This window comes from Rhamphochromis longiceps, linkage group LG22 (assembly GCF_057381845.1).
Source record: "Rhamphochromis longiceps isolate RC_006_pf linkage group LG22, R_longiceps_female_GT1.1, whole genome shotgun sequence".
Classification (NCBI taxonomy): domain Eukaryota; kingdom Metazoa; phylum Chordata; class Actinopteri; order Cichliformes; family Cichlidae; genus Rhamphochromis; species Rhamphochromis longiceps.
This window is the reverse complement of record NC_140577.1, coordinates 5,581,095-5,604,878: the sequence shown is the minus strand read 5'-3', so window position 1 is coordinate 5,604,878 and position 23,784 is coordinate 5,581,095. Positions and strand designations below refer to the sequence as shown.

Genomic DNA, 23,784 nt, shown 5'->3' with positions numbered 1-23,784 from the left:
AATCACGAATGTGGGATACTGTTTGTCCGTGATTTAAACAGCCCAGCGCTGCTCCCGACGAAGGGAAAACCAATTCTGCAGGGGAGACCTACCTCGGCACTTGTACAGGTGAAGCCATGTACATGTATGATTTTGAGCTACATCATGGTTAACATGCACAAACTATTTTGATACTTGAGCAAGCAACAAATTTGAAATGAGCTTGTTTTGTGCATGAAATTATAAAATGTTCTTAGTGGAATAAACCTGCTGTTGTCTGTAACTATAAACATTTTTATTTGTTTTTGTTTGTTTTTTACTTTAAGCTGCTCCATGTTTTATGTCACTTGAAATTTTACTTTAAGTTCGTTAAAAGAGAAATTAGATTTTTTTTTTTTTTTTTTTTTTACTTTTCAGTGTGTGTAAATTACTTGACCATATCTTCTAATCTCTTCCCAGTGTATTCCATTGTTTTCCCCTCACTGCAAAGCAATACTGTTTTAACAGCTTTTTCATTGTTATGCATTTTCTTATACCTGAAAGTGCAAAGGTTTTAATTTAGATATGACATGTTCTTCAGTTTTTTGTTGATGGACAGAAAATAAGAACTACCACCTGACAATATGATTTTAGTGTTTGATGATGTTTGTTTTTTTTAAATGAAGTAATAATTTATATTTTTGTAATACAACATATAATAAATTTGTACCTTACACTTTAAAAAAACATTGTAATATGTTCAGGATATTGATTATATAACAGAGTCAGTTGAAGAACAGTCTTTATTTGCAGCTGTTGGAGTAAGTTGGCTTTAATCATTTATCTTTTCACCACAAAATATACACTAAACTGCTTGTAGAGCTAGAGCATTCTACTTTCTTTTACATGATTGTAAAGATCAATAACCAATAATCACATTGAACACACGTCACTGGATGACGATGACAGATTGCTGATCTTGAAGTAAAACTCAGAACATTCCCTTCCTGTAGCGGTGGATCAACTCAGACACGTCCTCCTTACACACTTTTATCCAGCCGTCCTCCTGCATGTGGTACACTACAAAAACACACAAACACAGGGGGACACTTATAAACACATAATCCTGCATACATGAATGTGAAGACAAAAAAATATATATCATTTACCTTGAACACAATTTTGTATTTCTAAAATGTTTAGACTATATTGAGTTTTTATTATTATTGTACATTTGATAGATGATTTTATAGATGTCAGGAAAAAGACTGTGAGACTAGGGGAAAAGAGGGAGTGACCCCAGAGACATATTTGAGAAAAATAACATTCTAACAATTTTGAATTGAAATCTATGAAATTTGTATAAAATCAATGTTGGTGGTAGAAGCAGAACTTCCAAAGAAAATTCTTTTGACATTAAAGGTAATTTAGATACATGCTTCATCATTACTACCCAATTAAGTGTCTGAATGTGTTTTAAGATGACTGCTGAGTGGAGACATCAGCTTCAAGTAGTACTTGAGGATCATACACTCACTGACCACTTCGGTACTTTTTAGGTACAGCTTGCTAGTAACAGGTTGGACCCACTTTTGCCCAGTTTTTGGGTTTATATTGACATGACAAGATCACACAAGAGCTGGAAATTTGTTGGCCGCACATCCATGATGCCAATCTCCTGTTCCAATATATCCAATAGGTGCTCAATTGGATTGAGATGTGGTGACCGTGGAGGCCATTTGAGTACACTGAACTCATTGGCATGTTTAATAAAATTAGTTTGAGATGATTTTAACTTCCTAACATGGAGTGTTATTCCACTCTATGCAGCCAATCAAAGATGGGTACACTGTGGTCATAAAGGGATAGACATGTTCAGCATCCAGTCTCAGGTAGACTGGTGTGCAAGGATGGCTCCATGCTGGAAGGATGGAGCCATCCTTTCTGTCATTTATGCCCAATTGTTACCCCACCATCTGAATGTCACAGCAGAAATTGGGAGCAATCAGACCAGGCAACATCAAATCTTCTGTCGTCCATGTTTGGTGAGCAAGTTTAAATTGTAGCCTCAGTTTCTTGTTCTTAGCTGAGAAGAGTGACACCTGGTGTGATCTTCTGCTCCTGTAGTCTGCTTCATGGTTTGCTGTGTTTTCAGAACTACTCTTCTGCATACCTTGTTTGTAACTAATGGCTGATTGAGTTACTGTTGCTTTCCTATCTCAATATCAATATCAACATGGGATTTTTAACCAGGGAACTGCCACTCTCAGGATTATTTTCACTCTTTTTTGACCATTCTCTGTAAATCTTAGAGATGATTGTGTAGGAAAATCCCAGCAGATCAGCAGTTTCTGAAATACTCCAACCACTAAGCCTTGTTCAGAGTCACTTAAATCATGTTTCTTCCTCAATCTGATGCTCAGGTTGAACTTCAGCAGGTCGTCTTGACTGTGTCTGCGTGCCTGAATGCACTTAGTTGCTGCCATATGATGCTGATTTAATATTTCTGTAAACGAACAGTTGAATAGTTGTACCTGTTAAACTGGCCTGTGACAGTATACTTATACACTATATAGTATACTGTATATTGTTGATGATGAATTGGTCAGACTGCATTTGGCCCTTTGACCTAAATACTAACAATAGCAAATTCTAATATTCATTAGGTGTACCTTTATTGTCAGAATCAGAATACTTGATTAATCCCTGAGGAAATTATGTAATGTTGACTAAGAAAACAGAATGGCCTTTCCATTAGTTATCACATCAAATGGTAAAAAAAAAAAAAAAGAAGAAGATAAGTTTAAAAAAAAACAAAAAGTACTTAAATGAGTTTCAGAAAGTTTCTCTGTGCATACTTACTGTTTACCACTCCACCAGAGTAGGCATCTCTGTGTGTAGCGTGAGCGATGCCCCGACGGCCAAGCTCATATGCCTCCTCTACTGTCATGTCTTCCCTGTAACCGCTGTCCACCACACCGTAGGCGTAGCTGTTCCCACAGCCGGTGGAAAACATGCGGCCAGACAGACGCGTCCCATTATCATCCACATAGTACAGACCAGGACCCTGCAGAACAGACTGTCTGTTATATCATCTGAATTTAATTATTTTATAGGCTATAGTGGATGTGGTGCAGTTTCTTAAAAATATTCTCACATAGCTGTTCCCATTAATTACCAGCCTGCACTGTAACATTATTACCTATTGATTTTAGCTGGACGTTTTCAAATGTAATGACCGAATTTAAGGATGTGGTCATCCAACTTCCCATGGTTTTCTAATTAAAACCATAATGCTACTAACAATGCTTTTATAACAAAGTAGCATACAATATTAACCTCGGCTTTAGTTGAACTAATGAAGTGAGACAATCATTTTTCAGTTGTGAATAGTAAAATCATACAAACACGCCCTCAGCTTACCTCTTTGTCCCATCCACAGATCATGCTCCCCATGGAGAGGCCCATTCCTCTGTAGCCCAGCATCATGTTAGATAACAGCTTGGAGGCAGCAGCCACAGAGATCCGGTGATTGTTCCTCAGCCTGTAAAGTCTGGGTGAAATTAGAATAAATTATTGATTTATGAACAAATCATTTCACAAATTATTTGACTATGTGGTCAGTCCAGATTATCCTGAATTTATAATCTGTCAAAAAAAAAAATCCTCCATATAGCCCTCCTGATTTTAAGAGCTTAAAGAGAGTTCACAGGTCTGGAGCAATGTTCCCTCTAAGCTGCGCACGTGCGCATTTACGCACTGCTGGCACGGTCTCTGCGCACAGAAAATCTGCGTTGCGCACAAAAGAAAATCTAACCTGAATTGAAATTAAAATTAATACTTCAACAATCCTGTTTTGCAGTGTTAGTCAGTGAGTGACTGACTGCTCCCATTTGGGATTAGAACGATGCCACCTTATCCCATAGTTCAGCCAATAATGCGTATATACGCAGCCAATCAACGTCATTGACAGGCTATAACAGCGTCCTTATGTGCCGACATTGGTGTTTTAGCTAGCAAAGCGGCGTGGCTGATGTGGAGTGAAGCCACGTTAATGACAACGTGCACAACCATTGGAGATGTGAGCAGGACAGACGGAACAATTGACGGAAAAAGTGTGGACTTTATACCAGCTTTTAAATTGTGTTGATCGGCCACGTAAAACCAGAGTTGTGATAAAAATATATGCAATGTTTGGTTTTCTTCCTGAATACTGTCGTTGTTTATATTTACTGCGGGAAGAAACTGTAAAAACGGCGTTTTATAAGAAAAAAGGCTTGAAAGCACTCTCCGCCTGTGAGCAAAAACAAACCCCACCCCCCTCTTCCTTTCCTATTCGTCCAAAAAAGTACCATGTCGACCAATCAAAAAATGATATGGCAACGTGGCATCTAGTTGTTAAGAAACGGGGTGAATTTTTAGGAGTGACGGCAGTGTTTTGAGATGTGAGACGTTTAGCGCAAATCTTGTGTTGTTAGTGTGTAGTGTAGTCAATAGTTTTGTTGTGTGTGTCAGAACAATGAGGCGACTGCTGAATGTTACAGGTGTTACAGGAGTGATACATCTCCTGTTGTCAGGCCTGCAGGTATCAGGCTGTTGTTCTCCTTTATCTCATAGTGGACAGAAATTACTTTTGGAGTGGCACAAATAATTTGTGTGGCATCAAATTTGATGCAGAACAGCTGATTGTTCTGTAAATAGTTTGAAATGTTTATTTAAAAAAAAAAAACGCCTTGGCTGCATTTAAAAAAAATAGCTGCAAAAAAACTTACTTTTTTGAAGAAGTAACTATATAATTAATTGCCCAACATTGGTCATTATTTACTGTATTTTGCAGACAGAGTTACAGGACTCTCTCCCAGACCACAGACTCATAATACAAGTCAGAGATTTATAAAAAAAAAAAAAAAAAAAAGAAAGAAAGAAAGTTGTGTTTTCAAAATTGGAGTTCAAGTTATTTTTACTTCCAATATTGTTAACATACTACACAGGTCAATGACTAGATTTTTTAAAATTTTCATTGTAAGTGGGCTAAAGCAGTTAATTAAAAGTAGTCTAACATAAATGTAAATGCTGTAATTTGATTATTTTAATAAACCATGTAACTTGGATGGATTAGATGCTGGCGTGACCACAGTGCACATGTCTGCTGTCGCTCACAGTGGTCCAAGCGACCACTCAGAGAGTTTGTGTGTTCGCTCAGACACGTGAAAAATTAGAGGGAACACTGGTCTGGAGCATCTATTTTGTTTGCTGTAATGAGCTGAAAATAGAACAAAACAGGTTATGTGATAACCATGTCAGTTTAATAAATCTGTATTCATTCTGTTTCAGTAAGTTATTCTTGAAGGCTTAACGTGAATTACACACAAGAACCTCTTGTTATGAAGTCTTAATTAATTCTTATTTTCATTTCATGTTTAAAGTTTCTTCTTTCTTTGTTCCAAGTCATAAAACACTAAAAGAGAAACTAGATAAAATACTTAGTGTGTTTCCTATCATGCAGTCAGGCTACAATACACCATCAAAGCTGAGAAAAATCATGAAATAATTGAAGTCTTTAGGAGATAATATGTAGGACAGACCTGCACTCTTTGGCCAGGAGTCTCTCCCAGTACTGACAGTCTGCAGCACTGCCTGACATGGTGCCCAGCAGGTACGGGTTGATCTCTATCACCTTGTTCACATCGTTGGATGCTGCAAAGACATGAATAAAATAAATAAATCTCATGACTGATAGTGTGTGTTTTTCCATACAGGTATGGTTTTACTGCATTGGCAGTGTGTTTGAGATCATTGTCATTCTGAATTCAATTCAATTCAATTCAATTTTATTTATATAGCGCCAAATCACAACATAAGTCGCCTCAAGGCGCTTCATAGATACAGAGAAAAACCCAACAATCATATGACCCCCTATGAGCAAGCACTTTGGCAACAGTGGGAAGGAAAAACTCCCTTTTAACAGGAAGAAACCTCCGGCAGAACCAGGCTCAGGGAGGGGCGGCCATCTGCTGCGACCGGTTGGGGTGAGAGAAGGAAGACAGGATAAAGACATGCTGTGGAAGAGAGACAGAGGTTAATAACAGATATGATTCAATGCAGAGAGGTCTATTAATACATAGTGAGTGAGAAAGGTGACTGGAAAGGAAAAACTCAATGCATCATGGGAATCCCCCGGCAGCCTACATCTATTGCAGCATAACTAAGGGAGGATTCAGGGTCACCTGGTCCAGCCCTAACTATATGCTTTAGCAAAAAGGAAAGTTTTAAGCCTAATCTTAAAAGTAGAGATAGTGTCTGTCTCCCGAATCCAAACTGGAAGCTGGTTCCACAGAAGAGGGGCCTGAAAACTGAAGGCTCTGCCTCCCATTCTACTTTTAAATACTCTAGGAACAACAAGTAGGCCTGCAGAGCGAAAGCGAAGTGCTCTAATAGGGTGATATGGTACTACAAGGTCATTAAGATAAGATGGGGCCTGATTATTTAAGACCTTGTATGTGAGGAGCAGGATTTTGAATTCAATTCTGGATTTAACAGGAAGCCAATGAAGGGAAGCCAAAACAGGAGAAATCTGCTCTCTCTTTCTAGTCCCTGTCAGCACTCTTGCTGCAGCATTTTGGATTAGCTGAAGGCTTTTCAGCGAGTTTTTTGGACATCCTGATAATAATGAATTACAGTAGTCCAGCCTGGAAGTAATAAATGCATGAACTAGTTTTTCAGCGTCACTCTGAGACAGGATATTTCTAATTTTAGAGATGTTGCGCAAATGGAAGAACGCAGTCTTACATATTTGTTTAATGTGTGCATTGAAGGACATGTCCTGGTCAAAAATGACTCCAAGGTTCCTCACAGCGTTACTGGAGGCCAAGGTAATGCCATCCAGAGTAAGAATCTGGTTAGATACCATATTTCTAGGCTTTTCAGGGCCGAGTACAATAACCTCAGTTTTATCTGAATTAAGAAGAAGAAAGTTAGCGGCCATCCAGGTCTTTATGTCTTTAAGACATTCCTGCAGTTTAACTAATTGGTGTGTGTTATCTGGCTTCATGGACAGGTAGAGCTGGGTGTCATCTGCATAGCAGTGAAAATTTATGCTATGTCTTCTAATGATGCTGCCTAAGGGAAGCATGTATAATGTAAACAGAATTGGTCCTAGCACTGAACCCTGTGGAACTCCATAATTAACCTCAGTGTGTGAAGAGGACTCTCCATTTACATGCACAAATTGGAGTCTATTAGATAGATATGATACAAACCACTGCAGTGCAGTACCTGTAATACCTACAGCATGTTCTAATCGCTCTAATAGGATATTATGGTCAACAGTATCGAATGCTGCACTAAGGTCTAGCAGGACAAGCACAGAGATGAGTCCACTGTCAGAGGCCATAAGAAGATCATTTGTAACCTTCAATAAAGCTGTTTCTGTGCTGTGATGAGCTCTGAAACCTGACTGAAACTCTTCAAATAAACCATTCCTCTGCAGATGATCTGTTAGCTGTTTGACAACTACTCTTTCAAGGATGTTTGATATGAAAGGAAGGTTGGAGATTGGCCTATAATTAGCTAAGACTGCTGGGTCTAGAGATTCTTTTTGAGTAAAGGTTTAACTACAGCCAGCTTGAAGGCCTGTGGTACACAGCCGATTATTAGAGATAGGTTGATCATATTTAAGATCGAAGAATTAATTAATGGCAGGACTTCTTTGAGCAGTTTTGTAGGAATGGGGTCTAAAAGACACGTTGATGGTTTGGAGGAAGTAATTATTGAAGTTAACTCAGAAAGATCAATTAGAGAAAAAGAGTCTAACTTAACATCAATGGTACTAAGAGTAGCTGTAGATAATATTACATCTGTGGGATGATTATTGGTAATTTTTTCTCTAATGAAAAAAATTTTATTTGTGAAGAAGTTCATGAAGTCATTACTAGTTAACGTTAAAGGGATGGTTGGCTCAAAAGAGCTCTGACTTTTTGTCAGCCTGGCTACAGTGCTGAAGAGAAACCTGGGGTTGTTCTTATTTTCTTCAATCAGTGATGAATAGTAAGATGTTCTGGCTTTGCAGAGGGCTTTCTTATAAAGCAGCAAACTATTTCTCCAGGCTAAATGATGATCCTCTAGATTTGTGACACGCCATTTCCTCTCCAGATTACGAGTCATCTGCTTTAGGGTACGTGTTTGAGAATTATACCACGGAGTCAGGTACTTCTGATTAGAGACCTTAGTTTTCACAGGAGCTACAGTATCCAGAGTCGTACGTAGTGAGGAGGTGAAATTATTAACAAGATAATCGACCTCTGTTGGGGTAGCATTCAGATAGCTGCTCTGCTCTGTGTTGGTACAGGGCATTGGAGATGATAACAGTGGGTGGATTATATTCTTAAACTTAGTTACAGCGCTTTCAGAAAGACATCTACTTTGATAAAGTCTACTCTTCACCGCTGTGTAATCAATTATTGTAAATGTAAATGTTATCAGGAAATGATCAGACAGGAGAGGGTTTTCAGGAAACACTGTTAAATGTTCAGTTTGTATGCCATATGTTAAAACAAGATCTAGAGTGTGATTAAAGTGGTGGGTGGGTTCTTTTACATTTTGAGAGAAACCAATTGAGTCTAATAACAGATTAAATGCCATGTTGAGGCTGTCATTTTTAGCATCTAAATGGATGTTAAAATCACCCACAATAATTATTTTATCTGAGCTCAGAACTAAATTAGATATAAAGTCTGAGAAATCAGACAGAAACTCTGTGTAAGGCCTAGGTGGACGATAGATGATAACAAGTAAGACTGGTTTCTGAGTTTCACAGCTGGGGTGGACGAGGCTAAGCATCAGGCTTTCAAATGAATTAAAAGTCTGTCTTGGTCTTTCATTAATTAATAGGCTGGTGTGAAAAATTGCTGCCACACCGCCCCCTCGGCCTGTGCTTCGAGATTTCTGGTAGTTAGAATGACTCAGGGGTGTTGATTCATTTAAACTAACATAATCATCCTGCTGCAACCAGGTTTCTGTAAGGCAGAGTAAATCAATTTGTTGATCAATTATTAAGTCATGTACTAACAGAGACTTGGAGGAGAGAGACCTAATATTTAATAATCCACATTTCACTGTTTTACTCTTTGGTTCAGATGTGGATACTGTATTGTTCTTTCTTTGTAATTGTTTATGTTTAAGTTGGTTGTTGCTGGTTTTTAGTTTGTTTTTTGTCTGTTTGGAAGCTGACACAGTCTCTATGGAGATGGGTTTTTGGGGGGAGTAGCAGGAGGAGAGAAGCTGCAGAGAGGCGTATAAGACTGCAACTCTGCTTCCTGGTCCCAACTCTGGATAGTCATATTTTGGGGGGTTTAATAAATTTGTCCATATTTCTAGAAATGAGAGCTGCTCCATCCAAAGTGGGATGGATGCCGTCTCTCCTAACAAGACCAGGTTTCCTCCAGAAGGTTTGCCAATTATCTATGAAGCCCACATCGTTTCTGAACAATTAAGACTTCAGTAAACAGTAGATGGATCAGCTGAAGGTCCAGGATCATCTCTTAGGTTTCTGGATTTTTTCCTGTTTCTTAAGGACACAACTTTCAGATTCTGTTCATTTGCTGTAGAAACCCCCAAAAGTTGATTCTGTTCATCTGGACGTAGCGCTTTCAGTGGGAGAAACGTTTCATCACTTATCCAAGTGACTTCTCCCACTGAAAACGTTATGTCCAGATGAACAGAATCAACTTTTGGGGGATTTACTTACTGGGATGATTGAGCATGCACCAAGATGTTTGCTGTAGAAAGTTTTTTTTCCAGCCCAACACTTCTTTTTGTCCTCCACTTGTTCAGATTTTTTGAGACCCACTGCACACCATGCTGAGATATGCTAAGTTCTCAGCTAAGGGCTGTTTGGGAATCATTTGTTGGTATAAAAATAATATATTATGTAAAACTGTGTTATTTATGGAAATTTTCATATTCAAATAAAGATATGGGAACAAATTGTGCTTTTGTGACAGGCTGTTTGTAACTAAGTGCTTAAACATACAATTTAAAATGAGCTCATTTCTAAGTTGTCAGTTATGTGTGAACAGAACACTGGTTCATCCTTAGAAGCTTTTTTATGCTTAAATTATTCATAAGTCAATGTTAAGTGGCTTAGCAAAAGATTAAAAGGGCGGCTCAACTCTTGTTTTACAGTACTGTAGGAAATGTATAAAAATAAGAGTAACCACCTGTAAAAGCAAAGCTCCACCTTCCTTCACAGGTGTTGCATAATATTTGGACATTTTACTGGAATGTGCACCACCTTAATTGTGGCTGGATAATAACTGATTGGGCCATTATTCTCTCTTTGCCAAATGGGAATGCATAATGTTTCTAAATCATTTTGTGTATTTTAAGTGATAAAGATCCACGTTTACCTAAGTAACGGCCAGCTGAAGCTCTGGAGTCCACAGCCACGATGACTCCATGCCTGAACTTGAAGGCCAGGGTGGTGGTCCCGTGGTTCATTTCAATGCACACACCTCCATCACGGTTACAGGACTTCAGAAACCCTGACGGCTGAAATGAAACCCCAAAATAAACAGAATGGGACGCGTGATCTGTGATAGCGCATGAAAAATGAAGTTTAATGTTTCTGATGTTCTTACAATCACGATTGTTTATATAAGTGATTCAACAGGAAGTAAAAACGCTCACTGAGCACAACAGACGCGTAAAATAACTCAGGCCAGGGCGCGTCTGACGCTTACGGCAGGTTTACTGTATTCACTTTGTTAATTTAATGCCAGATTTAAAGTCACTCACCTCTACACCAGGCGGAACCGCAAATTCTTGAGTTTTGCTCCCAAATTTGTAGTGGTTGGTTCGGTCGACGAGGTGCCTCTGTCTCACTGGAAGAATCTGTTCGCGGACTTCAGAAAAAGACTGAAAGTCGCTCACTTGAAGAAGTGCCATTATCTACTAAAGAAGATAAACTATATTTGAAATTTACAAATATGTATACAGAGTAGGTGTCGAGTTTTCTAAAAAGGACGAAGGTGGTTGACACCAAGGGTGATTTCCTTGTACGTGACAAAGAAATGGAAAGTGAAAGGGATTTTAAAGGTTCGTTTAAAATATTAAATTTTCTTTACTTTAAAAAAAAAAAGATAAAAAACATTGTAAACAAAATAATATCGAGGTGCAACCATTTGCATATATGTGCTTAATCCTTTTTTAAAAAGGATTTCCTTTTTTAAACCAAAAACTTAATTAATGAAAAAAACTCTGTGACTACAGAAGGCTGAAAACCGAAGGGACCAATAGAAACACGTTATTTTTTCATCATCAGTCTCTAAGAGGAAATGCTGGCCTCAGGTTCACTCATTGACATCACTATCAGTCATGAAAATATAGCCTATTATTTACTGCAGATTAATATGCAGCATAGTAACCTGCTTTGTAATGGATCCTGTTTGGATATTAAAATATTCAATGTCGTTAGTTTTAATTATGTGTATTTTTATTTTACTCCTTTTATTTCTTTGTACTGGCGTTCCAGTAATGACTTATTTATTTATCTATCTATCTATCATGTTTTTATTTTTTTTGTAACTCTTCCTTTGTGTTTCATTGTTTCCTGCTAATTACCTCTGCTAAGGAGGTTATGTTTTGGTAGTTGTGTAAACACAATACCCGAAAAGTTTTGAATGAATGCTGATAAAATTTTGTAGGCGTGTAGAGTGGGGTCATGTTAATAATCCATTCAAGCCCTTTAAGGTCAACTTAAAGATTTATTGGTCGGAATTTGACAAAAAACCTTACAACTTAGGAACTATGACTCTCACAATTTATTGTTAACATATAGAAAGCACTGTATAAAGATTTAAAATGTCATGGTACATTTGACCTTTGACCTCAGTAGATTGATTTGAAGGTCAAAGTGATACACCCCATGATCGGAAGGTCGGCGGTTCAAATCCACTTAACGGCTACCCTGAGGTACCCCTGAGCAAGGTACCGTCCCTACACACTGCTCCCCGGGCGCCTGCTTAGTGGGCTGCCCACTGCTTCACTGAGTGAATGGGTCAAATGCAGAGAAAAACAAGTAATTTCCCCATGGGGATCAATAAAGTATCCATTATTATTATTATTATTATTATTATTATTTAAACCTACTTTAAAAAATAGTTTTTTACTACCATTGTTTGTGCTGACAACATACAGACATATAGGGATTCTAAATGTCACATTGTAGTTTGTATCCACATGTGATGTCACATTTCGACTCTGATCTCACTTTTGTGTTTTACATCTGTCTTTCTTTCATGTTGACCCCAAAATGCATTATATATTCAAAGAAAGTATTGCCAATAAAAGAGGATAAGCTGTCTGGTTAGTTAGAACCAGGTTTGCTTCTTGTTTACCTGAGTTTTGTAACCAAGTTTTGTGAAACCTGGAAAGTAAATGAAAGTGCTTTTTGTTTTAAATATGCAATCATACTATAATCATCATAGCATTTGTATGTATACATGTTCCCTGTCTCTTCTTAGACAAGTGCACCAATCTTCATGACACTTTGCATAAACATTGCCTATTGCATTGTGAGTGCCAAAATCTATATGTTGCCATAAATATTCTATAAAAGTCCTACAGTCACATGTATTTTTACATTTGACAGTTCAATTGAGCACCAAATGAATTGTCAGATTAGAATTGTGTGTCACAATATATCAAAGCATCGGCTCGTGTGTTCTCTGTCTCATGCACATGGCGCAGGGGTTTGTTATTATAAATAAAGGTAATTTAAAATGAGTAATTACAAAACCTGTAAAGAAAAAAGGCTACAGAGGCCATCAGAGTTTGTAAATAGCGTTTTATTCAGTTTTTCAAAGATTATGCAGTATTGTAAAAATATCTCCTCTCTATGGCGAGCAACATCCTCTATGTTTAGAAAACTCACAGTATGACAGCTTCCTTATTACTCCACATCATGATGAAAAAGCAAAAATGAAAATGAAAAAAATATCTGGGATGTTTTTATCTTTTTTTTTTTTTTTTAATTTTTATTTGAAACGCAATTCAAACATGATTCACTGAAAACAAAGACGGTGTGTATGTGTTGGTCATGTGTTGTAGCTCAGGCTGTCTCCATCTTCTGCACAGTTTCCTGCACAATGTCCAGCTTTAAAGGGACTACTTTCTCTGTCAGGACCGGTGTTGTGCCTGGATGATATTTATACTTCATTTTCCTGGAATAAAGGTACAAAGGTAAAACACAAAATCTGAGAATTTATAATGTGCATTCAAACCAGATTTGAAAACTTCTTGTGCATATCAAAATTGTTTTGTTTGTGGATCTCAGTCCAATATAGCATACGTGTTTTACTAAGGTTAGATAAGAGTGAAGAAGAAGGAAACACGAGTGAAGAACTTCTCAAAAATAACATGTAAAAATCCATCTTCATTCCAGAGAAACAACGTGAGACAAAATGTTTTGTTTTTTAAGTGGTAAGTTGAGCAATTGAAAATCTTTCTTGTTTCTCACTTCTTTGAACTATTTTTGCTGTCCATTATTCCATTCTCAGTTTTGTTTGTGTTTTCTTAGGTGATTTGTAATTATAGTTATTGCTTATAATTAATCTGCTGAGTTTAGTTTTCCTGCTCACTTGTGATCCCTGTCTATTAAGTCTCTGTTTTCATGTTAAATTTTCCCATGCATAGTTACTTCCCGTTTTTCTTTCACAGTCTCTCGCTTCATGTGTGTTGTATTTAGTTTACTCTTGTTATCCCTGATTAGTTTCAGCCATGCATGCTAGTGTTTCCAATTACCTCAGTAATTGCCTAATTACCTCAGTGATTACTTAAACTTTTAGTTTGCACTAGTCTTTGTTGTGTTGTGCTGTTTGTCCACCAGTGTGTTGTCCCTATTTTGATTTTTAAATTTTGCTTTCTGTTTATTAAGTCTATCTTTGAATCTGAATTCCACACAAACTATGACTTTTTATATGCATACCTGTTGTCTTTGTACTGGGACTCCTGGTAGGGTCTGATGTAGTCCACTCCTTGTTTGGTGATGACACAGATGTCGATGTTGTTGCCTGAGCCAAGGTCGTTCATGATGCCTGCCTTAATAGCAGCTCGCACCAGCTCCTTTGCCGGCTCCAGCTGAGAGAGGAGGTATAGCAAAATGAAAGAGGAGCAAAAAGAGATAACATCAAGCAGAAGAACACAGAAGCATATATGTTACACACTCCTTCCTCTTTTCCATACAATAACAGTAACAACAATTTAATCAGCTGCTTGTTTAATGTAGAAAATGTTTAGTTCTGATAGTCCTGCCACCCTACAATTATTAAATTAAAGATGAACACTAAGTAAAATAAGTTTCTGATCAGGTTTAAATAATTACATATATTTTTTCTGTAGAAACAGTATTTTTTGTCAACTGACATACCTCTAAGTCTTTTTTGAATCCATCCTCTAAAATCCCAAGAGCAGCAAGATCACCAGATCCTGCATGAACACATCATAAAGTCAGCTAAACACAGAGTGTATGCAGTCTGAGAATGAATCGAATACAGACCTACAGCACATTAAAATGTATGTCATTTATATCTGTTAACGGAGTCATAATCGCTGATATTTTCTCGTAAACAAAAACATGTTCTGAACAGCCAGAGAAAAAAGAATCACAGAAATGCCAACCAAAACTCCAATAAAAGATAATATGCTGTTGTTAGGAGTTATATCACATACCCATTGAAAGGTAAGGAACCTTATTTACACTCCCGTACGGCCCCACAGTGTACAGGTGGTTTCCAGTACAATCCACTCCCCCGAGAATAAGATTAGCACCAATCTGACCGTGATATCTGAGAAATGAAACATGTTTGACTAACACCACAGACCACATCTAATGATCCAAACATCTCAAGATACATGTACCTGTATGTGTGAATCACTCACCTGTAAAGCATATCCTGCAGTATGTTGACGGCCATGACAACTCGAGGGTTCCTCCCACTGTTCAGAGAATAGATGGTGAGGTTGGACGAGAGGAGGTCTGTGGTCTTCTCTGTATCTGCTGCTGTACCGGCTCCACAACAACTACAGACACAAACAAAGAGAATGTAGAGATCATGAGAAACAAAAAACAAAAACAAAAAAATTTGATAAGCCAGAGGGAAAAGATAAAGGAAGAGGAAAAAGAGGAAAATTGGAAAATTCTGCTTCAAGAAGCACAGAAAACCATTATTATTTAAAAACAAAGCAAAACAAAACCCTTATTGTTCACCATCACTAGTCTCAATATCCCATTACATTATGTCATCATGTGTATAGGTCTCAAGTATGTCATCTCTTAAGTTAAGATGAAAAGTAAGCAGCTATAAATTATATGTGTTACATTTTACAAAAATTACAAAATATACAGAATCACACTGAACGGTACAGACTGAAAGTTGTGAGAGTATTGAAGTATTTCTCCTCTAACAACACTTACTATATATTTGGAGAGATGTAATGGATCTTGGCACACATTTTATCAGCCACCACTTCATCGGACGTGGCTCTGGTATCTGCACCCAGCACCACTCCATCCTGCAGAAACAAATCAGGTTTTATGACACAGTTTTATTCCTTTAATTACAGCTGTGAACTTTATACATTGCTGCTCAATTTTCTTAAAAGTTTAAAGATACTTAAAAATCCATAAAGTTTACAATTCTATTTCAGTCATTTCAGTCTAAGGGAGTTTTAACAATTTAAATTAGTTTTATGCAAACACTTATGTGCATCAAGTGAGAGTCAAGGCAGAGGTTTATTATTAGTGCTCATTCTGTTATTAGTGTGCCTTTTGTTTGTTTTTCTGATGCTAAGATTATTGCATTAATTCAAGAGAAACTTTGATTTCAATAAATAAAAGAGTTTTGTGTGGCAGTGATGACTCAAGGACTAAAAACACAGCAGGTAACTATTTTATTCATTCATACTTCTATCAGAGCAGTGTAATACTCACCTTGAACACCACTCCTGCGATGGTGGTGCCTGTTTTCATAGGTTTGGGAGTGTTTCCTCCATCAAAGAGACCCTCTAATGCAGCGTTTCTATAAGGAGAAGAGAGAGGTGAGGGGGTGCAGGCAGGTGGTGTGTTTGTGTGTAAGACAACTAATCATTGCCTACGTATTGTAATAACAGTTATAATTACACGGATCTTTGCATTGTCTCACTCATTAATCTGATATAAAAGCAGGAAAAGTTAGTTTCGTTTTTGATCTGGATAAAAGTTCGGTCTAACCGACGGTTTCATTTGATTTCTGTCGTCACTGATTCAGTCTGCAGCTCTGAGAACATTAAAAGAATCTCTTACCTCCCCGCGTTGTCGAAGTTAAAGCCAGGTGCGGGAGTTTCGAAGATATTTGCTAGCGCCATTGTGGAAGTGAGTGCGGCTCCTCTGCGCGTCTCGGTGCGCCTGAGGTCGCTGTTCTGAGCGCAGCTCCTTCCTCTCTTTCGATCCTGGAGTGAAAATGGAGAAACACTGCACGGACTCACGAGTCAAAGGAGTCAGCACTGGGGTAAGTAAACCTGCACCAGGTGGCGAGTGTTTTTATCTAAAGATGAAACACAGAAGTCATTATATGTAAAATTTAGAGGTTTAAACTCTAGCCGATATCGTGTTTGAACAGGTGATGCGTTTACCTGAACACGAACCTAAAACAAAATGAAATCTAATCCAGCTGATGTTTCATAATCAGTAAAAGTTATTTTAAAAGCTCTAAACGAGTTTTGTTTTTTCGAGTTTCTAAAAAACGCAAACGATCGGCTTTACTTTCGTTTTCAATGAACAACCTAAATCCCTTCTGAGAACTCAAAATCCCACAATTCATAGCGTGGACGAATGAACAGAAAACTGAGAAAAGCTTGCCTGTCATTCTGTGTTATGTTTATCTTGTTTTGGGTTTTATATTTATTCTGTCCTGAAAACCATCAGTCCCTCTCTCCTCCCTCAGACCACCATCCTGGCTGCTATTTTTGATGGAGGGGTCGTTATCGGGTCAGACTCCAGGGCTTCAATGGGAGGGTGAGGAAGCTGCCTTTATTGTTATCCTTTAATACAACAGAGCGACTGTTTAGTAACCTTTATGATGAGGCAAACAGACAAAAAGATGACCATGATCTGAGTGCAAATGAGTTTTAAGATTTCACTGATAACCACAGATTAAACATTCCTTACCGAAATCTCAGAGTTCTGTGCTTTTGTCCATTGTACTGATTTCAGGAACAAACTAAGAGTCACTGAGATCCTCTGTTTGGGCATGCTGACTCCTCTGAGATGTTATTGAAATAAAAAAATTTTTTTATTGTGTTTAAAACACAACATAACAAAAACATATCCAAAAAAAAAAACTTTAAAAAAAGTGTCACTCTGCTATCCATCGCCTAATTTTAACATTCAAAATCACTCTCCATTTGACCAATTATTAAGATGTTACCAAATTAACCAAAATCTAATCATACAAGAAACCATCACAAATCACAAAGAATATCAGCAGAAAATGATCATTTATGTGGCTCAAACATTCATTCTCGCTTCTTCTCCAGGGAGTATGTTTCATCTAAGACGATCAACAAGGTGATTCAGGTCCACGACCGGATCTTCTGCTGCATGGCCGGTTCACTCGCAGACGCTCAGGCCGTCATCAAGACCGCAAAGTTCCACCTGTCCTTCCACAGGTATGACTTTCAGGTGTCTGCACAGAAAAATCATGTACAACACACACAGAAGTATGTTTTATTAATCCTACTGCATCATTTTTAAACTTTTTTTTTACTCCTCCATCACCCTTCTTCTCTCATACATTCTCTGTCGTAGTTGATTCTTCACCTACATAAACTCCTCTTGTCACCTCCTGCAGTGTCCAGATGGAGAGTCCTCCTCAGGTGATCGCAGCAGCATCTGTGCTGAAGGATTTGTGCTACAAAAACAAAGACGAGCTGCAGGCCGGCTTCCTCACAGCAGGCTGGGACAAGAAGAATGGACCACAGGTAGGAGATCACTTTGAAGATATAAACAGTGATGATGACAGTGAGTCCACTCTGCTGTGTGTAACTGCACCTTCTCTCTTCAGGTGTACGTGGTGTCTCTGGGCGGGATGTTGATCAGTCAGCAGGTTACTATTGGTGGTTCAGGCAGCACATATATATATGGTTATGTTGACGCTAAATACAAACCCAACATGACCAAAGAGGAATGCCTGCAGTTTGCCACTAACGGTATGAATTATTTTTTATTAATGCATGCACATTAGCAAAAGAAAAAAATACAGAGAGCTGTGCTGATGATGCAAACACTAAGTAGCATACACCAGTGTGCAGCTACAGCTTTATCACTGTGATGTACTTCCCTCTTTTATTAATGGTGGTGGAGCTTAGAGTAGTGACAAGCTACATGATTTCACTACATTAAAAAGTCACTATCACATTGTCTTTCTACTATTAGGGATACTGTGGGAATTATCTGTCTCAGCCTCAGCACATTAATCACCAATCAGTTAAACAATCAGTGACAACCTCTACGAAACATTATTTCACATTTGAACTAATATTATCTGTAAGGTATGCTCTTTTTCCAATCACAACCTACAGAATTATAAGAGCCATTTTTTAATTCAGATATGTTGAAAGTTTGATCACTTTGGACACTTGTTTTCTTACTTGTTTAATTGAATTATATGTTTTTTCACAAATATATTTAGTTTCACAGAATACTGTAGGTAATTTCACATTCTCCCATCTCTTAGTATAATATAACCATTAATCTACGGATAGAGATTAAAGGTAATAGTCAGGGGTCACAGTTACAGCCCAGGAAACAAAATATTCTCAAATCAGTTTAGGTCATCATCACAGCAGAGGAGAAATCGTCATAAAAGGAGTTTAGGATAATACTTTATAATGGTGTTAGGCAATCATTGTAACACTGTAGATGTGGGAATAAGGTCTTATATATAGAAATTATTGTTCGTGGCTGATTTATAAACTGTCTCTTCTTGTTCAGCTTAACTGTTTTTTCCTGCTTTCTTTTCTCCTCCTTTGCCTCTCTCTGCTTCATCCCTCCCTGCTCACAGCTCTTGCTCTGGCCATGGGCAGAGACAACGTCAGCGGGGGTGTCGCTCACCTGGTGGTGATAACCGAAAAGGGGGTGGAGCATGTGGTTGTACCTGGTGACAAACTGCCCAAGTTCCATGATGAGTGACTTGCTTCCTTCTTCCTGCCATCAAACCACCAATGAAATCGCAGAGTAGTTGTTTCAAAGCTGGACTTGTTTAACCTGTCTGGTCTGTTTAGGATCAGGATGTAACAAAGTCAGACACACGCAATACAAGTTAACATTCTGCTAAACAAAACCTGTGAACCACAAAAACACTGCTGTAAAAACTGAGTCTTCTTATGAAATCACAAGCAGGCTCATTTATACAGAATTCATCTGTCTGTTCTGTTTTGTGACCAAATTACATGTTTTTGTGTTTTTATGTGCAAAATTGAAAATTAAAATGAATAAAAATATAACATTTTCCAAAGCTTGTTTTGTTTTTTAGACAAATTAAAGGGAATTAAAGTGTTTAAACTCTGCTGAAGAAATGGAGCGCCTTTCCTCTAAAGGATTTTTTTATTGTTAGATTTTTGATGATCATATGATGAAATAATTAACATGAACACAGTCCAGTTCTTGGGATATGATTCACATCATTTTCATTTTTGTCAGCAGAGTGGCATAGTGGTTAGCACTGCTGCACAGCAAGAAGGTTATGGTTTGAATCCACCATCTAGCCTTTCTGCATGTTCTCCCTGTATTTGTGTGGGTTCTCTGGGTACTCTGGCTTCCTCCCACAATCCAAACACATGCAGTTAGTGGGGATAGGTCAATTGGTGAATCTAAATTGCCCATAGGTGTGAGCGTGAATGGCTGTCTGTGACATCTGTGACAGAGAGGGTGGATGGATGGACATCAGTAGACTGCGGTCTGATCAAGTACATTACATTATTGGTTCTCTATATTTCATATAGGGTTTGTAAACTTTTTAGTGACATCCTTCTAATAGATTTAAAAGCAGATGTCACCTTACTGTTAAGCTCTTGAACACCATCCAGCTGTTATTAAGTGTGAAGCCATCTGTGTCCTAATGAAATAAAAGTCACAAAAATCCATAGGACTCTCCTTCTGTCAGAAACAGCCACAGAACGTGATTTATTACTGTGTGATATATTTTCCTTTAACTTGTCACCATTTTGTGTTCTGTAAATACTGTTACTGTTGCGATTCTTATAGATGTATATATTATGCACAGTGAAGCTCAGCTGATTGAATTACAGGTTGTGACGCTTTTGAACGATTTAACTTTCAGTTTCAAATTTATTCAGGAAAACATGGCGTCCGTCTAAAACCTGACTGTAGAACCGATTTGATTAATCAGACTGGAGACAAAGAGCTTCGCAGAAGGTTTTAAAACCTTAAAAAGTAAAATTAAATCGGAGCTGTTCGACTGAAGGCTTCGGTTTACGTTAGGCGTCACCTCCACTGTCCGTGTGTCGTTACCGGAGTCTCAGCAGTTCATTATCATGTTTGAAGAAACGGGCCCAGAGTGGCTGTCCGAGGAGGTGAAAACAGGAGTAAGTACCGAAGTTTCTTTAATGTCTATAAGAAACTTGGTGAACTGTTACTGAGCTGCACAGTTTTTGACCTCGTGGCTTAAACGCGGATATTACCGCTGCAGGTTTATCGGAATTAATCCTGAACACAGCTGCTGTCATTGTGTGTCATTGTTTGCAGACAACCATTATCGCCATAGAGTTTGATGGTGGGGTCGTGCTGGGGTCTGACTCCCGAGTGTCTGCTGGGTAAGTTTCCATTCCATCATAATAATAATGTGTTTAATGCAGACATAACACTAGCGTGTGTGCTTAAATGTGCAACATAACTCAACTTGACTTTCTATCATGACATGAATGATTTTTAATTTAAAACATCTAAAATGTTCGCCATATGTGCTTCTAGTCCCTTAAACACAGTTGCACTCTGTCCCTTCATCCTTCACGCAGAGACTCGGTGGTGAACAGGGTGATGAACAAACTGTCTCCCCTCCATGATAAGATCTACTGTGCTCTGTCAGGATCTGCAGCAGACGCTCAGACCATCGCTGAGATAGTCAACTATCAGCTGGATGTGCACAGGTAAACTCGTGAAAGAAGTACTAGGACACTGTGATCCTGTCATAAATTAGGATATAATTTATTATGTATAATAATGTACTACATTGTATATTCCTCATCTCACATGGAAGGTAGAATACTCCTCAAGCTTGGATGTTAAGGTGACACATTTCCCACTAGATATGTTTTATTACAATACAAAATAATTTATTTTTTCCAAAAGTTTCTAAATTACTGCATAAAAGAAGCTTAAACAAGTTGAACACTCCAATTAATCAAAATCTCACATGAAAAGAAGGAGCATAGATCTAAAATGAATGGGGTGGGGTACTTTGGCTGAGGGGTTGAGCGGGCACCCACATGACGCAGGGCCAAATGTGGCGGTTTGGGCTGAGTTCTGAGGCCCTTTGGTTCATGACTTCCATGCTCGCTTTTTACTTGCTTTCCTGTTTCCTGTTCAGTAAAATTAATAAAGGAGAGAAAAAAAAAATGTTGTTTTTTTAAATGAATGCAGGTATTGTGGTGTGAGGTGGTAAAGATCAGAGCTGAACATGCAGTAGCATGTTCGGTAAGTGGTGTGATGGTGACCACAGGGTGCTCTGGAACCATTGATTAGCCACAGATGACATGCATCAGCTGATGAAGGAAAACAAACATTGGGCTGACTCAAATTTGATTCAAACAGAGTAAAAGAGTAATATGCAGCTCAATATTCAACACACAGTTTACTGTGAAGTTTTTCTACACAGTAAACTGAGATTTGACCATATTTCCGTCATAGCAAATGCAATCCCTCAACATTTTTTCTGATTGCTTAGTCCCAAAGACAGGTACGATCACACTGTGGTCCAGGAAGTGGGAGTATGTCAGAGTGCCTGTGCAGTGCTCCGTGAAACACATCAAACTCTCTCTGTGGCCTAATCAACTTTTATTATTCAAACACCTCACATTTAGCCTTATTTATAGATTTCCAGATGTGTTTTCCTGCTTTAGATGGCAAGGAGAGTTAACTTGAGTTTCTGATCCAGTTTCATGATGTATTTAACTTTATTTTGTCTTCTGTCAGTGTTGAGATAGGTGAGGATCCTCAGGTTCGCTCAGCTGCTACTTTGGTGAAGAACATTTCATACAAATACAAAGAGGAGCTCTCAGCACACCTGATTGTGGCCGGCTGGGACAGACGAGATGGAGGGCAGGTTGGTAAACGCGTTTTTAGCTACAATGTAAAAGGAAGAATTCAATTCATTTTATTTATATAGCACCAAATCTCAACAACGGTTACCCCAAGGCAGTTTAAATTGTAAGGTAAACCCCACAATACAGAAAACCCCCAACAATCATATGACCTGCTATGACTTTGGCAACAGTGGGAAGGAAAAACTGCCTTTTAACAGGAAGAAACCTCCGGCAGAGCCAGGCTCAGGGAGGGGCGGGGCCATCTGCTGTGATTGGTTGGGGTGAGAGAAGGAAGACGGGACAAAGACATGCTGTGGAAGAGAGACAGAGATTAATAACAACCGTGATTCAATGCAGAGAGGTCTATTAACACATAGTGAGTGAGAAAGGTGACTGGAAAGGAAAAACTCAATGCATCATGGGAATCCCCCGGCAGCCTACGTCTATTGCAGCATAACTAAGGGAGGATTCAGGGTCACCTGATGCAGTTCTAACTATGTGCTTTAACAAAAAGGAAAGTTATAAGGCTAATCTTAAAAGTAGAGATAGTGTCTGTCTCCTGGCTCCAAACTGGAAGCTGGTTCCACAGATGAGGGGCCTGAAAACTGAAGTCAGCGGATTAAAAGATCACAGATAAATTTTATGCTAATAATGTGAAAATAATGTGTCTGAACTCCCTCTGAGGTAATATATCAGCATATAAGCTGCTTTTTAATGCTTTTAATAAGACATCTTACTGAACCACCACACTTGACATTTGTTGTGTTCCTGTGCCCTTTGACCTCCAGGTGTTTGCAACTCTAAAAGGGCTCCTGACACGTCAGCCGTTTGCAGTCGGCGGCTCTGGCAGCTCGTATGTTTACGGGTTTGTTGATGCTGAGTATCGCAGAGGCATGAGAAAGGAGGAGTGCCAGCAGTTTGTTGTCAACAGTAAGATTATTATTCCACTTTTTTTCTGGCTTTTGTTTAAAAAAAATTTGATTTGACTACCTACAATATTTTTCATTAAAAATATTTAAGTATTTTTTCACATGTTCTCTGTACCTCTCTTACTGATGCTCTTATTCTTTGTCACAGCTCTCTCTTTGGCAATGAACCGTGATGGCTCCAGCGGAGGTGTGGCCTACATCGTCACCATCGATAAACACGGCACAGAGGAGAAAGTCGTTCTAGGAAATCAGTTACCCACCTTCTTTGATCAGTGACATGTTTGTTGTCCTCACAGCAGCTGTGGCAAACCTGTCAACCAAGTCAGCTTGTAATATGTAAACACTGAACAACACTTTTTGCCAATAATTAAATAAAAGAAAAATAACTCCCACGTTTCTGTTTATTATCAAAAGTATATTGTTAATGTTGATATTGAACTATTGAATTTAAAATATAACAACAATTAACCTTATAATATTTTATCTTTGATTTAACTACCATGTTAATTTTATTGGTATTATTTTTTTTAACTACTTGACT

At 38.2% G+C, this 23,784-nt stretch overlaps 5 protein-coding genes across 5 annotated transcripts in view; 3 read left to right on the top strand and 2 right to left on the bottom strand.

The window, feature by feature from the left end:
• Nucleotides 1–23,784, top strand: part of LOC146643209 (uncharacterized) — a 239,886-nt gene that overhangs the window by 35,720 nt on the left and 180,382 nt on the right. The window lies entirely within an intron of this gene.
• On the bottom strand, nucleotides 782–11,005 carry psmb8a (proteasome 20S subunit beta 8A). Its single transcript, XM_085395372.1, has 6 exons — nucleotides 10,753–11,005; nucleotides 10,365–10,506; nucleotides 5,544–5,655; nucleotides 3,382–3,511; nucleotides 2,821–3,025; nucleotides 782–1,038 (listed from the first exon to the last, which is right to left on the bottom strand). The coding sequence occupies exons 1-6, from the start codon at nucleotides 10,900–10,902 to the stop codon at nucleotides 950–952; spliced, it is 828 nt and encodes a 275-aa protein (XP_085251498.1). The 5' UTR covers nucleotides 10,903–11,005; the 3' UTR covers nucleotides 782–949.
• psmb13a (proteasome 20S subunit beta 13a) lies at nucleotides 12,818–16,422 on the bottom strand. The gene is made up of 8 exons (XM_085395371.1): nucleotides 16,298–16,422; nucleotides 15,947–16,034; nucleotides 15,431–15,528; nucleotides 14,896–15,036; nucleotides 14,686–14,801; nucleotides 14,384–14,442; nucleotides 13,943–14,094; nucleotides 12,818–13,178 (listed from the first exon to the last, which is right to left on the bottom strand). Exons 1-8 carry the CDS (start codon nucleotides 16,357–16,359, stop codon nucleotides 13,067–13,069), a joined length of 828 nt encoding a protein of 275 aa, XP_085251497.1. The 5' UTR covers nucleotides 16,360–16,422; the 3' UTR covers nucleotides 12,818–13,066.
• Nucleotides 16,367–19,479, top strand: psmb12 (proteasome 20S subunit beta 12). The gene is made up of 6 exons (XM_085395373.1): nucleotides 16,367–16,502; nucleotides 16,938–17,008; nucleotides 17,530–17,661; nucleotides 17,844–17,973; nucleotides 18,057–18,201; nucleotides 19,056–19,479. Exons 1-6 carry the CDS (start codon nucleotides 16,455–16,457, stop codon nucleotides 19,181–19,183), a joined length of 654 nt encoding a protein of 217 aa, XP_085251499.1. The 5' UTR covers nucleotides 16,367–16,454; the 3' UTR covers nucleotides 19,184–19,479.
• psmb9a (proteasome 20S subunit beta 9a) lies at nucleotides 20,349–23,619 on the top strand. The gene is made up of 6 exons (XM_085395953.1): nucleotides 20,349–20,598; nucleotides 20,759–20,826; nucleotides 21,028–21,159; nucleotides 22,205–22,334; nucleotides 23,103–23,244; nucleotides 23,392–23,619. The coding sequence occupies exons 1-6, from the start codon at nucleotides 20,548–20,550 to the stop codon at nucleotides 23,517–23,519; spliced, it is 651 nt and encodes a 216-aa protein (XP_085252079.1). The 5' UTR covers nucleotides 20,349–20,547; the 3' UTR covers nucleotides 23,520–23,619.